The sequence below is a fragment of the Lynx rufus genome, unplaced genomic scaffold (assembly GCF_022079265.1).
Source record: "Lynx rufus isolate CCGP_SWC_20201006 ecotype Redwood Valley unplaced genomic scaffold, mLynRuf1.p SCAF_3, whole genome shotgun sequence".
Classification (NCBI taxonomy): domain Eukaryota; kingdom Metazoa; phylum Chordata; class Mammalia; order Carnivora; family Felidae; genus Lynx; species Lynx rufus.
In genome coordinates this window covers 61294739-61312631 of record NW_025814845.1, presented here as the reverse complement: position 1 = coordinate 61312631, position 17893 = coordinate 61294739, and the positions used below count along the sequence as shown (strand labels likewise).

The 17893-nt window shown below is 40.3% G+C and overlaps 1 protein-coding gene across 3 annotated transcripts in view; it reads left to right on the top strand.

Annotated features, from left to right (window-relative positions):
* The first annotated feature begins 8646 nt into the window (after positions 1-8646).
* The window catches only part of PAQR3 (progestin and adipoQ receptor family member 3), a 27401-nt gene continuing 18154 nt past the window's right edge, over positions 8647-17893 (top strand). For all 3 annotated transcript variants that reach the window (XR_006964415.1, XM_047091988.1, XM_047091986.1), the window contains exons 1-3: positions 8647-8974; positions 12975-13137; positions 17561-17716. Coding sequence is in view for 2 of the 3 variants with exons in the window: in XM_047091988.1 (XP_046947944.1) it covers positions 8790-8974; positions 12975-13137; positions 17561-17716 (504 nt within the window). In the remaining variant the exon portion in view is untranslated. The remainder of the gene's footprint in view (positions 8975-12974; positions 13138-17560; positions 17717-17893) is intronic.

The window sequence follows — 17893 nt, the reverse complement described above, 5'->3', positions numbered from 1 at the left end:
CAACAATAGTCAAATTATGGGGCACCTGGGTGGCTCAGTCAGTTAAGTGTCTGACTCTTGATTTGATTTTATCTCAGGTCACGATCTCACAGTTCATGAGATCAAGCCCTGCATTAGGCTCAGGGCTGACAATGCAACACCTGCTTAGGATTCTCTCCTTCCTCTCTCTCTGCCCTTCCCCCACCTTGCACACTCTCACTCTCTCTAAAAATAAATTAAAAAACATTAAAAAAAAAAAAAGAAAAGGGATTAATATATTTAAGATACTCAAGGAAAGATGAAGCACCTGGGTGACTCAGTCAGTTAAGCTTCTGACTTCAGCTCAGGTCATGATCTCACGGTTCATGGGTTTGAGCCCTGCATCAGGCTCTGTGCTGACAGCTCAGAGCCCGGATCCTGCTTCAGATTTAGTGTCTCCCTCTCTCTGCCCCTCCCCTTCTCACACTCTGTCTCTCTGTCTCTCTCTCAAAAATAAATAAACAAAAAATATTTTTTAAAAAAAGATACTCAAGGAAAGAACATGTAAGTAAGTTAAGGACATTATATACACAAAACTAACCTTTATGTAGGAAGGACTCAGACAAACTCTTATTAATACACAGAAACTCTGAGAATATTGTTCCCACAAGTGTTTTCCAATGAATTTCATAAAGAACAAGCAGCAGACAACTAAAATGACCAGAATATTAACATAAGGACTCACTGTATTAACTAAATGTAGAAAGAAATGCAGGTTAAAGAGAGATTGGAATAAACATACTATATTATATATAACATACATACACATAATATATAATATATACTATATATAACATGTATATTATATAATAGTATATAACATATATATTGTATATAATGGCTGTATGATCTGATAGTGTAGATATAGCTACAATTATAAAAGCAAAAAGGAAGGGAAGCAAGAATGGACGTAGGATATGCAAAAAAATAACTTGTCAGTCATCATAATTGGTGGTGGTAATCAGTATTATAACCTGATATTGTGTGTATAATGCAGCATAAAACAAGCAATTATGTGATGTTCTAATTCAATCAGCCTAAGCATCCTTAATAACCAGAGTTTTCAGTGAAAACCCTGTAGTGCTGAACTGTTAATTGGAAATATCAGTATGAACTCGTATGGTCTCTAATCTTTAATATAAATATTTCAATGAGTATATCTACCACCCAGATTATTGTCTTGAAATACTATTTCCCATTAAAAAATACCACGGCTGTATTAGATTCCTAGGGCAGCTGTAACAAATTACCACAAATTCTGTGGTTTAAAACAGCAGAAATTTATTCTCTCATAGTTCTAGAAGCCAGAAGCCGGAAATCAAAGTGTCAGCAGGACCACATTTCCTGTGAAAGCTCTAGGGGAGAATTATTCCTTGTCTCCTCCAAACTTCTGGTGCCTTCAGATTTTCCTTCGCTTCTGACAGTGTAACCCCAATCTCCACCTCTGTCTTCACATGGACTCTTGTGTACGTCTGTCTCACTCTCTTCTATCTCTTACAGAGAAACATATCATTGGACTTGGGGCCTCAATCCAGAATGACCTCCTCTTGAGTCCTTTAATTTAATTGCATCTGCAAAGACCATTTTTTCAACTAAGGTCACATTCACAGGTTCCAGAAGGATGTATGTTTTGGGGGTCCACCATTCACCCCACTAGAGTCTGCCCCCTAAAATTCATGTCTATCCAGCATACAAAATACATGCACTCCACAACAACAGTCCCAAGTCTCAACCAATTACAGCATCAACTCTAAAATCTTATCTAAATATCATCGGCCCACTAATCCCAAATCACATTAAAATTAGGTATGAATGAGACTGTGGGTGTGATCCATCCTGAGACAAAATTCCTCTCCATCTGTAGTTCTTTGAAACTAGAAAACAAATTATCTGCTTCCAAAATACAGTGGTGGGACAGGTAAAAGAAAGGCATTCCCCCCTACAAAAGAGAGCTTTTGGAAGGAATAAGGAGGTCACCAGTCCCAAGCAAGTTCCAAATCCAGGAGGAAGAATTCCTTTAGATTTCAAGGCCTGAACATAATCCTCTATAGCCCAATGCTCTGCCTCTGAGCCTGTGATGGGGCCTTTCCAGCCTCTGTGCCACTGGGGCTCTGCCTGTGGAGACATTCTTTTTCTCAAAGGGTAACACATGTTTGCAGCCAAGTAACTCTATCAGCCAGTTTTCTGCCTGTAGAATCTTGAAAGACCAACATCCTTCCCTCATTTTGTCTCTCTCTGTCCCCTTCAGTCCAAGCTGTCAGTATTTTTGCTAATGCTACACTTTCAAAAACCTTGTGGTCCACCTACGTATGTCATGGAGGTCTACTCCATTAGACAAGAGAGGGTCTCCACATATCTTTCCTGGATCATTTCATCTCTCTTCCTGGCTCCTGATGAATAAATCTGTAAATCACAAGCCTAATTTTTTAGAGCAAAAGGTTTCTCAGCTACATCCTTCACCCTTTCTCTAGAGCATGCTTTTCCAACAATGAACTTTATAATTTTAGCATCCTTTTTGATCTGGATAGTGTGAGAACTCCCAAATCATCAGGGGCTTGAATCTTTTTACCTAACAGTTCCTTCCTCCCATTCGTCTCTTCACTGATTCACATTTTAAGCAGCAAGGAGAAACCAGGCTACTCTTCTAACATTTTACATGCCTTCCTCTGGACCTCTGTCTTTACATGATCTTCTGTGCCTGCATGTCTAAAATCTTCCTCTTCTTTGTCTTATAAGGATACCTACCAGTTATTGAATTTAAGGTCCATCCTAAATCTAGGAAAATCTAGAGATCCTAAACTTAATTATATTTGTGAAGACCCTATTTCCATATAGTCACATTCAGCGTTTATTTATTTTTGGGACAGAGAGAGACAGAGCATGAACGGGGGAGGGGCAGAGAGAGGGAGACACAGAATCGGAAACCAGGCTCCAGGCTCTGAGCCATCAGCCCAGAGCCTGACGCGGGGCTCGAACTCACGGACCGCGAGATCGTGACCTGGCTGAAGTCGGACGCTTAACCGACTGCGCCACCCAGGCGCCCCCATATAGTCACATTCAGAGGTACCAGAATTTAGGACTTGAATACACCTTTTGAAAGCTATTCATTGAGGGCTTTGGGGAGAAGTGATTGAGTATAAATTCTAAATCTGGAGCAGTAAATTCACAAGATGATCCAGGACCAGAAAGAAAGAGCCATTAAAGACTACTGAGGTCATGTCATCAGAACTTAGGAGCCAATTTGAAGAGGTTCCCACTGACCAAAAATTTAAAAATTTCAGCATGAATGAAGAAATGAACAATAAATTGGAAATGATCAAATATCTTTGAACTCATGAGTTCAAAGTAATTTTTTCAGTTGAATTGGTCCTTGTGAAGATGACAGGGAACCAGCTTGCTCTCTTGAGACTTAGGTAAATAAAAGAATCAAATATCTTGTTTTCCCTATTTGAACTATACCACTAGGTAACCAAACAGTAGATGAGGAGTATCTCCTTATGAAAATCATTCCAGTTAACATATGGAAACAAAATGACAAAAGTTTATTATCACTATTTTGCAACCACCATGAATTAATGGATCTAGGCACATCACTGGTTGGTAACATCAAGGAAGAACAAAAACCAGACATTATGTGTCTCCACATGAAAGAACACTTTACCACCTATAGTCTTGCCAAAAGGATCAAACAGGAATGTGATCAAACCTCTGGATCCCACTACCAATTTGCAGAAAATATAGAGGACAGAGTAACATATGGAACTGTATCATGATTCTAGCAGAATATAGACTATGAGAAACTTTATGAGTTTTTTCACAGATAAGTTATAAGCAATGAAAGGAATGGAAGAAAATCTATACATTTAAAAAAGGACTTAAAAAGATAGATCAAGTTTAAAAAAAAAATGGGCAGACAAACTACCATGTCAAGGGATACACACTTGGATTAAAAAAAAAATCAGGGGCGCCTGGGTGGCACAGCCGGTTAAGCGTCCGACTTCAGCCAGGTCACGATCTCGCGGTCCGGGAGTTCGAGCCCCGCGTCGGGCTCTGGGCTGACGGCTCAGAGCCTGGAGCCTGTTTCCGATTCTGTGTCTCCCTCTCTCTCTGCCCCTCCCCCGTTCATGCTCTGTCTCTCTCTGTCCCAAAAATAAATAAACGTTGAAAAAAAAATTAAAAAAAAAAATCAAACAACACTAGAGGGTAACTTTTGACTTTTGCAATTAATAGTCAGGGTATTCATTACTTTTAGAGGAAGGTTAAAGACTGTGAGTGGTATGAGGTACATGAAGGGGATACTGATGTGGCTGGCAAAGTCCATTTTGTTGTGGTTTATTTGTTTATTCTTGTATTTTCATTTTAAAATTAAGAGGTGTTTAAAAAAAAAACAGCGTCCATTGAGTTTAGCATTACTGGCAGAAGAAGCTTCAATAGAAACTTAGAACAAACGTTAGATTGCAGTGAGATAAGAAAGGAAAATTAGAAACAGGAACAATAAACGAAGACTCCTGTGTCTAGAAGTGTGGCTGAGAATGGAAGGAGAGACAGCTATCTATAGGTTTAGAATGACATAGGGCAAAGAGAGAAGTTTTCTCTCTTTGCTTGTTTGCTTTAAAATGAATGAGATTTGAACATGTTTATGCGGCAAAAGGAGAGAAAATATAGAGAGGCGAATGTTGGAGATACATCTGAGAGAAGAGTAATTCTGACAGAGCAAAATCCATAAAGATACTAAAGGGAATATGATACAAAAAATAGGTAGCAGGTTGACCTTACGTAGGAGGCTGAAAGTGGTCATTTCTACTGAGACAATGGAAAGGAAACAAAGAATTTGTGGTGAGCTTAGAGATGGAGTGCTAACAGCAGAAAGGTGAGGAAGTTCCCACTCTCTGTTCTCTATTTTCTCTGTGAAATAGGAAGAAGGTTATCTGCTGATGCAGGTGGCAGGTGGGGAGCATAAGGTATTCAGTGAATGTTGAAAACAGCCAAAGTAGTGTTGGAAGTTCCCTAGAGACTGCAAGCTGAATTTGTAGTGACACCAATCCATGCCATTTTGTCATTTTCTTCAGAAACTCGAGCAAAGGATTAAAGAGGGTATAGTTAAATTGATGAACTCTTTGTTGTTCATATTTCTTCAGACCAGCCTAATGAGGCAGGGGAGTTGGCATCACTGGCGAGGAACTGGTTAAAGTGATGGGGAAGGACAACAAGGGGGGTATTGAGAAAATGGGGCTGGGGAGGAAAAAACTCTGATGCTTAAGATGCTGAGCAAATGGGGATATGGGATGAAAAACAGATTTATGAGAAAAGGTAATGAGTTCATTTTTATTATTTCAGGTTTTCTATATCCAGTTATATATGTGAACCCAGATGCCCGAAAGGGATATCTGGCCTGAAACTGCAGATTTGAGAGGCATCAGCTTAAAGATAGTAGCTGAAGCCATGAAAATACACAGAATAAAAATAGAATATTAAAAAAAAAAACTGAAGAAAGAATCCTGAAAAACACTCTGGCTTAAAGATCAGGTAGAGGGGCGCCTGGGTGGCTCAGTCAGTTAAGCGGCCGACTTCAGTTCAGGTCGTATCTCTCGGTCTGTGAGTTCAAGCCCCGCGTCAGGCTCTGTGCTGACAACTCAGAGCCTGGAGTCTGTTTCAGATTCTGTGTCTCCCTCTCTCTGACCCTCCCCTGTTCATGCTCTGTCTCTCCCTGTCTCAAAAATAAATAAAACGTTAAAAAATTTTTTTGAAAAAAAAAAAAAAGATCAGGTAGAGAAATAGCAGGTATCAAAGGTCCCTGGCATGGACAAGCCAGAAAGGTCAGGAAAAAAATCCAGGTGAGGGATGTCCCAAAAGTCCAGAAAAGAGAGTTTAAGGTGAAGGAGTGGTCAAAATGTCAATGCTGCTGAGATATGCAAAAGACGTCTTATTCACCTTTGTTTTCTTGGTGTCTAGGAAAATGTATGGCACACAGTTGGAACTCGTTAAGTGTAAATTTCCTTGTTGTGTCCATATCAATACCTGCAAGTCTCACTCCAACACTGTTACAGTTGTAAAATGCAAAAAGGGTATACAGGAAGGAAGGAAGGAGGAAAGGTAAGGAAAAAATATCTCACTCACCCAAATGCTCCATGCAGGTCCCATGTCTCTCCATCCCAGCTCACTAAAAATCATCCTATAAAACAAGGCATATCCCAAGTTCTCCCAAACTGCATATGCCTGTAAAGTACAGATTGACTCACTGACACAGTAAAAATTCAAAGTTTCCTTGCTCTTGGGCCCATGTGAGAATGTAGAGCTTCCAGATCCTTGAGAACACTCTCGCCACCCGCCCCCCCCCACACACACACACAAGTGTCTTTCAAATGCAAGATGTGTCTCACAGGTGCTCATGATGGGGCATTGCCATTTTCTCACTATCTCTTACTAGGTGGTTCAGTTCCCCAACCTGTCACTTCAGTGGCACCGAGTTCTCCTGCTACATGACGCTCTTGATCCCTCCAGGTGCTGGAGACCCCACCAGATGTTATTCCTCTACCAGACCGCTTAATTCTCTGTCAAGCACCATGACTAAACAGCCAGATCCCTCAAAGTGCCAAAATTACATGGCTATCTATGCAGAACTCTGACTTCTCCCTTTTGTGTTGTCATGTTAGATGTGCCCCAAAGCAATGTTGCTCCTGCTTCCATGGTCTTACAGACGTCAGTGAAAAAGCTCTCTCAAGTTTCATAACTGGGGTTTTTTAAGTGCTTGATATCAAAGAGTGCTTATTTAAAAATTAAACCAGATGAATGAATTAGAAAAAACTGAAATGGGTTATAAATTATTTAAGCCGGTATAGAAGTCATTTTGCAACAGATTTAATGGGTACATTGTTGACAGTCAAAGCAGCTACCATTCTTAGTTCTTCACTCTAGTGTCCCATTATTACCATAACTCAGATTCTTTCTCAATCTCTGATCATCTCTGAGCATCTTTCTACTTCTGTTTTCAAATACCAGGCTATAGACTTCCTTCCCACATGTCCAGGTCAAATTCCCAAAAACAAACTAATTGGACAAGCTAATTACCATTGCTTTTGTATGGACATTTGTGTCAGGACACCTCATGGATCACTTATCCACCTTTGGGTCAGCAGTAACCACAAGTTAGTGTCATGTGATACCAGCAAGAATACATGCAGAAGGAGCTTCCCAGAAGGGGTCAATGGGAGTGACAGGCATTCTCAGACATGAACTTCCTCCGTTAGGAAATAAGCATTCCTGTACATAGTAAGCTTCAATAAAGATAATGTACTGGGCACACAGTTAGCTCTCAAACATTAATTTTAGCTCCATGGCTGAAAGAATGCCTTTGCATGACATTAAGTCCATTTAGGATATACTTCAATTTATCTTTCCAGTTTTACCTACTAATATACCTTCACTTGAACTCTAATAATGGCCAACATTTGTTGGGTGCTAACAATATGCCTGGCACTTTTCTGTTACATGGATTCACTCATTTAATCCTCACAACATAAAGTACTGCTATTATCCCTATTTTACCAATAAGGAAACTGAGACACAAAGAGGTTAAGTACTTACACCAGGGCACATAGCTAGTAAATGGCTGAACAAGAATTCAAATCCAGGTAGAGCTTCAAAGCTCCGAACTTAATCACTAAGCCACACTGTTTCCCAAACATCAGCTAATATTACTAACATCATAATAATAAATAAATATTAGAAATCACGCGTGATTATTGTATGCCAAATAATAGGCTAAGGATGCTACATATAGGAATGCAAAACTGTTCTGCCCTGTTGCTGTTAAAAAAAAATAATAAAATAAAGAAACAAAAAAAAGAAAGAAAGGAAAATCATTTGCATCATAATTCACTGCCAGAAACAAAGAAAGCTGTAACTTTTCCTCTAAGCACTGTATTAGCTGCACCCCAAGTTTGGCTCTGTTCCATCTTTATCATTCAGTTCAGTAGATTTCCTCATTTCCACTGTAATTTCTTCATCAAACCCATGAAATACTTACAAGTGTTTTGTTCCATTTCAGACATTTGGGAATTTTTCGTTTTCTTGTTTATTTCTACTGTAATTCTATTGTGGTCAGAGAACATACCCTGAATGGTTTCAGTGTTCTGAACGTGCTAGGGGTTTCTTTATGGCTTAGTGTAATGCTCGATTTTGGTAAATGTTCCCTGTGCATCATCTTTCCTCTATTTTCAGCTACTTAAACTTCCAGAGTCCCTTCTAATGCTATGTGTGAAATTCTAGGCATAAAGTAAACGGAGCAGAGTTAGCTCTTGTTCTTATTTTTCTTCCAATGAACACTTTTCTTTTCCCCTTGAAGAAAACACCACCTGTATTCGCCTGCACAGTTCTGCGCTCTTCTCACCGATGAGTACGGACTCAGCCGCCTCCGTCCCGCGAGCCTGAAGGTGCCCGAACGACCGGCTCCGAGCCGCCAGCCCAGGAGCACATCCTTCCTTGCGTCGCACCAACCGAGGCCCATCCAGCCCCGCCCTAAAGAAGGCGAGGGGCGGGGCCCGCCGCGGCGCGCTGACGTCAGAGAAGGCTGCGACGCCGCCCGGTCAGCAGCGGCGCTGACGGCGGTGGCCGGTCAGAGCTCTGAGCGGGGCCTGGGCAGCGGCGGGGCCGTAGGACCTCGCGCTGCGTTCGCGGGCTCCGGGGCGGGGGCGGCGGCGGCGAAGCCCCCTCCCCGGGGAGGCGGGGCCTGGGCGAGCTCCCCAGCCGGGGAGCGGCGGCGGCTGGGAAGGATGCATCAGAAGCTGCTGAAGAGCGCTCATTACATCGAGCTGGGCAGCTACCAGTACTGGCCAGTCCTGGTGCCCCGCGGCATCCGTCTCTACACCTACGAACAGATCCCCGTGTCCCTCAAGGACAACCCGTACATCACCGACGGCTACCGGGCCTACCTGCCCTCCAGGCTGTGTATCAAAAGGTACAGTCTGGCCGCCTCCGCGGGGCGCGCCTGGGGGGCGCGCCGGCAGCCCCTCCTCCCCACCTACACCCTTTTTTGTCTGGGGTCCCTGGTGTTTTCCCTGCTTTTCTCCGTGCCTGTCATTTCCTAGCTGCCCCATCCCTTTCATTCCTTTTTGCCACCTCTCCCATCTCGTTATCTTTCCTCCTCCCCCGCCCGGGTGCCAGATCCACGGAATAATGACAGTTAACAATGTTTATAATTACCACTATAGCAATTTTTCCTATGGCGCTTTGCATTTTACAGAGGGCTTCTAGATCCTTTATCCCATTTGGTGCTTATTAGAGTCGACCCCACTGACGATGGCCAAGTGATACTTGCCCCTGTGTATACCTAAGCTTTATTTTTAGAGCAGCCCTGTGGAAACTCAGATGCTTTGGGCCAAATAAAATGTCTAACATGATATATAATAGGAAATTATAATAATATAATAGAAAACAAGTTCACATTGCCATATGCAATGTATGGGTATATATATGTATATGTATATACATATATATATATATAGAGAGAGAGAGAGAGAGAGAGAAACCCAATTCATTCATTGAGCAGATACTATGGAGCCCCTCCTAGGTGCCAGGTACTATACTAAGTCAAGCAGAGAACAGCAGACAAGGCCCTTGTTCTTCTCATGAAACTAAGGTTTGGTCTGAGTGACACGCATTAAAGAGGTAATAACTCTATTGCATAATAACCAGTGTGAAAAACGCTGTGTAGTAAAAGTGCTGTAGCAAAGAGAGCCTATAACGGGCACCACCCTCCACTAGAGCCCTAGAAGCATTTCTAAGAAAGGACTTTCTTCATCATCTAAACCTTTAAAACTATGAGTCCCTTGAAAGCCTGGGTTTTAAAAAACAAAACTGAAAAACCAGTGTTCTAGTTCTTAAAATAGCAGAATAACTTTGTGTTAAAACTTTGTGTGTATAAGGAATATACTTATAGAACTCCACTTTAAGAGAATTAAGGTACAGGGGCGCCTGGGGGGCTCAGTAGGTTACCATCCAGACTCTTGATTTCAGCTCAGGTCATGATCTCAAGGTTCATGAGTTTGAGCCCCACATCAGGCTCTGCTCTGACAGCTCGGAGTGTGCTTGGGATTTTCTCTCTCTCCTTTTCTCTCCCCACCCCCGACCCTGCCTCTCCTCTGCTCTCTCTCTCTCTCTCAAAATAAACATTTTTAAACATAAGAGAATTAAGGTGCAGATATTGGTTAGCTCTAGGATACCGTGGTGACAAACCCCAACGCTGGAATGTAGGCTGTTAAGTTGCTCAAGAAGCAACCACGCGTCTGATTCTTGGTCTTCTTTTGAGCATAGTCTTTCCTCAGTTTTTTCTGTCCTGTCTTGAAAGTGTTTTGGACTCACAGTCACAAAGTGACATTTCTGCCCATCCCTACTTCAGTGGATGGCCCACAAGCCTTCACAGTTTGAATCCTAAGTACTGTCCCCCCCCAACCCCCACTGTCTCCTTTGCATAAATTTATTACACAAGAAATCAGAGCTAGGCCCTGCTATGGATGTGGAGTCCACAAGAACAGAACAGGTAGCGAATTGCCGTTAAGTATTTTATACCCACGTAGCAATAGTCCTCTGCATTCTGATGTTAGTGTCCAAATCTCATGGATTGAGAAACAAAATACATACAGTGCTTTAATGTTGGGTTGTTGAGTCAAAAAGACTTGGTTATCCAGATCTGCACTTAACCATTGTGGGACCTTGAACAAAGGTTAACCTCTCTGAGCCTTATTTTCCCCTCTTGTAAAAATGAGGGTAATCACAATGTGTGCTCCAAAAAATATCAAGGATTAAATGAGATTATGTATATAAAATGCTACACAGGGTGTGGCACCTAACAAGCCCTCGGTAAATGGTGACTCACTTGTTATCGTTGTGATTATTGATTTTGAAGGTGAACAAAGTATGGGTAACTTCTCACAGCATAAGAGTAGATTCTCTACGGGGAATATTTTTCCAAGTGCTCGTCCCACCAGCTTGGTCTTTTCCAGGTTCAGCTTCTGCCCTCTCTTCTTCTGGCTGTCAAGAGTGACCAGAACAGATTTTGGATGGAAGGAGAGGTTTTGTATGTCACAGCTGTTCTGCCAACACTGTTAGTTGGAAGGAGCATGCCAAAGCTTGCTCTCAGTTCAGTTAATCAGGGTATACTGGGTTTCACTAAGTGAAAAGTTTTGAGGCAACAGGCAGAGCAGAGTATTGATCGTCAAAACAGTTGTATAGTTACAGGTGTTCCTTCACATTCCTGCGTCCTTACCCCGTCCCAATATAAGTGGTCTTGATACTTGACGCTTGTACAGGGTAAAACCTGAAATTCATAACAAGATTCACTTTATTCTTGATAATCAATTGATAGTGTGAGACCCTGTTATGTTTATGATGCGGGAAAATGAGAACCATGGTGATTCCTACCAATTCAGTACATTGGAGGTATATACGTTAATGCTTATTAATAACGATTCTGAACCAGTAAACGTCAAAGATCTTAGTTTAAACAAAAAGATTTGATTTTGCAAGAGAACTGCAAGAGAATTTTAATCATTAGGCATGATGTCACCTTCTATTGATGAGTTCTATTCACAGCTGGGGAAGCAGTTCACAAAATGGAGGAGCTGGAAGTGACTTGCTCATGATCACAGAGCTAATTTGTTACTGAGGGTGAGGATGCAGGAGCAGTGACCCTTGTGACTCGTGGTTGGCGTGGTGCATTTTACACCAGCCTGTGCTGTCAAGACGACTTAAACTCAAAGCAGTTAGGCATTTAGTGAGCAAATAGTACTGATATTAAAAGTAACCGATTGTCCCTAAAAAAGGAGAAACTCATGCCACCTGTGAACTAGTTTGGTTTCAAACAGCCACTGCAAAATTGTTCCAGCATGCCTATCTTTTTTTTTTTTTTAACGTTCATTTATTTATTTTGAGAGAGAGGGAGGGAGAGAGCACAGGTGTGTGCAGGCAAGCCGGGGAGGGGCAGAGAGGGAGAATCCCAAGCAGGCTCTGCACTGTTAGCATAGAGCCCAGCGTGGGGCTCCATCTCACAAATCGTGAGATCATGACCTGAGCCAAAATCAAACGTCAGACGCTCAACCGACTGAGCCACCCAGGCACTACCCCTGACATGCCTGTCTTAAAGGACATTTCCAGTGGTACAGTTTGTATTTATTCTGCTTCTCTTGAGTCTGTTTAATTTTGCATTTACATTTGATGAGTACTAAAAAGGTACTTTAAGTTTGTGCCTGACCTTATACTTGGCAGGCTTTCAGATACCTGCTTTTAAACATGTAAGTATGTAGCTAACATCCAGATTTAATCTGCACATTCATTTCTATGGACATTTAGCATCTAATCTGAGCAAGGCACTATGCTTGGGACAGTGGTGTCATAAAGAAGGATGGTGCCAGCCATCAGGGAGTTGATAGGCTGGAGGACAAGAAGGAATTTATACATAAATAACTCATATGAGGAGGGAAATGGTAAATATGATAATAGGGTGAGCACCAAAAGAGCTCTAAAATGTCAGGATTGGTGGAGACATGGATGAACTTAAAAATTTAATTAAACAGGGGTGCCTGGGTGGCTCAGTCAGTGAAATGTCTGAATTCAGCTCAAATCATGATTTCTCAGTTCATGAACTGAAGCCTGGCGTCAGGCTCCGTGCTAACAGCTCAGAGCCTGGAGCCTGCTTAGGATTGTGTATCTCCTTCTCTCTCTGCCCCTCCCCTGCTCACACTCTGTCTCTTTCAAAAAATAAACATTAAAAAATGTTTTTAATATCCTTTTAAAGATTAATTGAGCAGAGTGAGATGTTGTATTTAAAAGGCAAATATGAGGGTAAGGGCTTAAAGCAACAAGTGTTGGATAACTGCCCCCCAAAACTGTCCCTAATCTTTTAGATGCTGACAGTGAACAAGCCAGTATAAATCTGAGATGCATTTTTGTTTGTTTTCCAGTTTGTTTATTTTATCTAATGAGACGGTAAATATCTGGAGTCATTTGCTGGGTTTCTTTCTCTTCTTTACACTGGGAATATATGACATGACATCTGTGTTACCTTCGGCAAGTGCATCCAGAGAAGATTTTGTAATTTGTTCTATTTGTCTTTTCTGCTTCCAGGTAAGTCATTTCACAAACACTATTATTGGTAAAGAGAACTTTAGTCAGACAAGCTTGGGCAAGTGATCTTACTTCACGCCCACCACTTGCTTTACAGAGTCCCAACCTAGCATATAGGTTAGTTTATTCATTTTTATAATATAAGCACCAAAAATGTTTTTATGAGAGTATATTTGGACTTTACTGTTAGAGTATACTTGAAATCCAACAGACTTTAAAGACTGAGAAAGTTTCTTTCCTTTTCTTTCCCTTTTTAGACATTTCTGTTGTAAGATTAAGGTAAGCATAAAAAAAATATAAGGGTAGGAACCCCTGTACTCTTATTTTCTGGCAGAGATAGAACACTAGTTACTGCTTAAAACTTGTTTGAGAAGTGTTCCCCGTCTTTTTCCTATTTATAGGTCTGAGATTTTGCATTTGCTTCCTTACTGTCTTAATTTTAACGTCTTGTTTTGCTGTTGCTTTAATGTTCATTTCCTTTGGTCTTTTTATGCTTGCCTGGTTTCAGATTCTTTTAGTTTCTCCTCCTCTCTACCTGTTGTATTTGTTAGTTCCCTAGCACTTACATTTTTCTTCAAGGATCTGTAAAATTCCTTTAACAGTTACATATAATAGTTTTAAAAGCAAATAATCCTAAAGAAGAAGTCAAATGTGGACCAAAATCCTGCTGACATTTTTTAAATTAAATAAAATGTAGAGAGTACAGAAAAACAAAAAAATTAAAAGAGAAAGCTATCATCTCCATTCTTCCAAACAGAGGCCAGCACTCCCTGCAGTTAACCTGTGGCTGCTGTTTGAAAGGTGTATCTGTAAGCCAGCTGCACAGATATTGCACAATGTGTTGTTTAACTTCAGACCTTCATCATTCAACTCAAGTTAAAACTTGGGAGCTAAATGACCAAAAACACATTGGGAACATCTCCCCTCCCCTTTTTTTCCTAATCTAGTTTCTGGAATAATTTTAAATTTCTTTAAGGGAAAGAATACCTGTATTTTTATGTTATTATTATTTGAAATTTATTTTTTCTTTAAGTATTTTTTACGGTATACTCATTCTCAGGTTTGATTTTTGTCCTGATGGCAGCCTAAACATCTCTTAGAATCCATCTCTGGTTTGAAAATGAAAATGAATCAATTTCTTTACAGTTAAATTTTTAGATATATCTTACAGACTAAGATGCCCTTAATAACCATTAATAAGCAGAACTGGTTTATATTCTACTGTTAATTACATGGATAGTATCTACTTTGAGAATCCCACATGTTTTCCTCAGCCCCCAGCTCTTCCCTTTATTCCTTCACCATCTAGCCAGAACTGATGTTAATTCAGGGAAAGCATATTAATTTTTATATTGGCTTAAGAAAACAATGCATTGCAGAGCTGAAAAGCTGAAATAATTACAACTGCCAACGAAAAAACACCCAAAATGTTACAGTGACTTGCCCAGGGTTACTGAGCAGGACAGTTAAATCCTGTTCTAGCTACTAGTGCAATGATCTTTCTGGACAAGATGCTAATGACAGCTGAAGACAGCACATCTTCCCTACTGAAAACTACCATTTCTGTTATTTTATTTTTATGAAATTAAATTTATAACTTGCTCGCTCAATTTTTCTAAATTCTTAGAGTGAGCAGGCAATATGGTAAATCACAAGGATTGATTTACATGTAATTAAAAAAAATTTTTTTAACATTCATTTATTTTTGAGAGACAGAGCACAAGGAGGGGAGGGGCAGAGAGAGAAGGAGACACAGAATCTGAAGCAGGCTCCAGGCTCTGAGCTGTCAGCACAGAGCCCAATGCAGGGCTCGAACCCACGAACTGTGAGATCATGACCTGAGTCGAAGTCAGATACTTAACCAACTGAGCCACCCAGTGCCCCAATTTGCATGTAATTTTTAAAAGACATAACATTTTTTCCTCTTTCACTTGTACCATTTTATATGCTCAGTGTTTTCCTACCAACCAGATTATTAGAGTACATTCTGAATGTAGAATAGTAAAATGTAATTTCAAGGGCTTTGAACTTTCCTAGAGGTCTTTCTGTATGAGGGAAGAGTAGAATATAGGCATGCCTTTCCCTAGATTCATTTCATTTACATTCAGTTCCACAAATATTTTTTTGAATGCCTCCTATCTAGACCCAGGCACTAAGCTAGGCATTGGGAATACAGTGCTGAACAAAACCAACCTGTCATAAAAATCAAGTCACCTAGGTGGGAGGGCCGAAGGGAGTGAGGCAGGGCATTTAAGCAGAAAAAATAGTTTGTGTAAAGGCCCAGAAGCAAGAGATAGTTCAGCACTTTCTGGACTTGTAGGTATTGACCTTTCTGGTTGGATCATAGGAGAATGGAGAAAGATGAGGCTGGAGAAGAAGAAGCCAGATCCTGAAGTATTTGGTTATCATGCCAAGGAGATTGATATAGGATGTCACACTCTGATTTTCTGTCTACCTTGATGGAGAGAGATATTCCACAGAAGGAAAGTTCCCAGAAAACTGAAACCATACTCCATTTGTCAGATAATTTTTCAGGCAGTTTTTTTTAAGGAACTCTAATAATAATACATTTCTTTTAAAACAGAACGTACTAAGTATAGGTTTACTTTTTAAAAACTCAGTGTTCTTTACTAACACTCTATATTCGACTTTCCTTTTGATAAGTGTAATTTTTCTCTTTATTTTCCTTTTCACAATGAAACTGGCTTTACTATTTCTTACTATTGCCATAAAATATATTCATGTAGGAGTTCAAACAAACAAAACAGTATATGGAAGAAAGTAAAAGCCATTTGAAATTCTGCTTTCCAGAGGTAACCACATTTGACATTTTGGTTAAGTTCCCCCAGACATTTGTGTATGAGCAATTGCCTCCTGCCTGCCTACCTACCTGTCTACCTAATTCTGAGCTGTGATCATCTCTGCTTGCTGTTTTGTGTCACTCAACATTGTGACGATGAGATCTTTCCTTGTCAATGAAAATATGTACCTTGGTATTCTCTGGATTTACTGTGTTTAATCTCAAGGGTAATCTGAGAAAACAAATAACCAAGCTTCTTAGAATTATATTTAATTGGGTCAGTGAACTCCTGACTTGTGGCTTAGTAGCCAAAGCCACAGACTGATGAAGATTTTAGACTATGGATGAAGAAATGACATTGCGGCTAGGTACACTTTTAAATAATGGCATTGAGGCTGTGGTGCCTGATTAGGTTTGTTTAATGACCAGATTCTGGAATAGCTACCTGACTATTTGTCTGCCTTAGCAGTTGCTTACAAAATACTTGTCAGTTTGACCTACTTCATATAATCTATCTGTGCCATTTTCTGTACCCCCACTGTCACTGGCTTAGGATAGGGTCTTGCCATTGCTCTCTAGGGCTACTCTTAAAACCTCCCATCTTAGCCTTTCTGTAAGACTGCACTTAAACTCTTCAGTAGTATCCCACCTAGCCCATCATATTGATGTTAAAATTCTTTGATGTGTAGAACTTGTCATAATTGTATTATGAGAGGGCCACATGACAGTCCTTAATGGTCTGTGTTTTCAATATGTTGCTTTTCCTGTGGACCCTCCAATAAACATGTGAGCACTTTTATTTATATTCTTGAGGAATGCCGGAACAGCCTTTTAAGATCCAGTGTCAGTGGCATCCCTTCTGTGAAGCTCTTTTTCCCACCATTTCACCCACCAAATGCACACATACACCCACAAGCCCAGTCCTCCCCTCCTCCCCTGTGCTCTGCACTGACTTTTCCTGTAGGACTTCTTCTATTACCACTGTTCGTTCATTCATTTCAGAAAAATCTCTCAGAGAATAGAGGTCTCATCCTTGTATCCTCAGTGCATGATACACAGCAGGTATTTAATGGCTGAAGGGAGTTCAACCATAACAACCTTATCAATCTGCTTGAATCAGATTAGCTTTGCTCTCAATATGGCAACACATAAAGTCAGCATAAGTCATAATCATTTTTTCTTGGACACAACAAAGCTGTGTTTAACTCACAACCCAAAAATAAACTCTATACAATGAACTCTTGCACAGACACGAAAAGTCTTAAGTGAAGAAACCAAACTTGCAGAACAGAATGTATAATTTGATTCCATTTGATTAACTTTAAAAAGTATATTTCATATGTGTCTGTGTGGACTTGTATATCATACATGTTCAATACATTCTTTGAAGATACCTAGAAGGACACATAACAAATGTTATCAGGGGCTAATCCTGGGTAATAGATTAAGTGGGAGGAGCTTATGTTTTTACATCATACAATTCTGTGTTCTTTGATTATCTTTTTAAGGACATGGATTACTTCTACAGTGGGTACTTTTTTAAAAAGGAAACTGAATGCCACACAGGAGTTGCTTTAATTTCTTTTTGTTTAGCTTTGCTAAGATTTGTTCTATTTTCCATAGGTCTGTATGCTTTGCTCTGTGGGCTATCATCTTTTTTCTTGCCATCGATCAGAAAAAACCTGTCGAAGATGGATGGCATTAGATTATGCAGGAATTTCTATTGGAATACTGGGCTGCTATGTCTCTGGTGTATTTTATGCTTTTTATTGTAATAACGTAAGTAACTTAAAACATTTTATATTCTACTTTTCATGTAGGTCTTGGGTTTTATTGCCATGAATGTTTCCTTTGAACTTCTGAATAAACACATAATTAAGTTATAGAAGAAACAGAAGAGTCTCGTGTATATATAAACTCATTTTTCAAAATGGCCCTGCTATCTCTAACATCTAT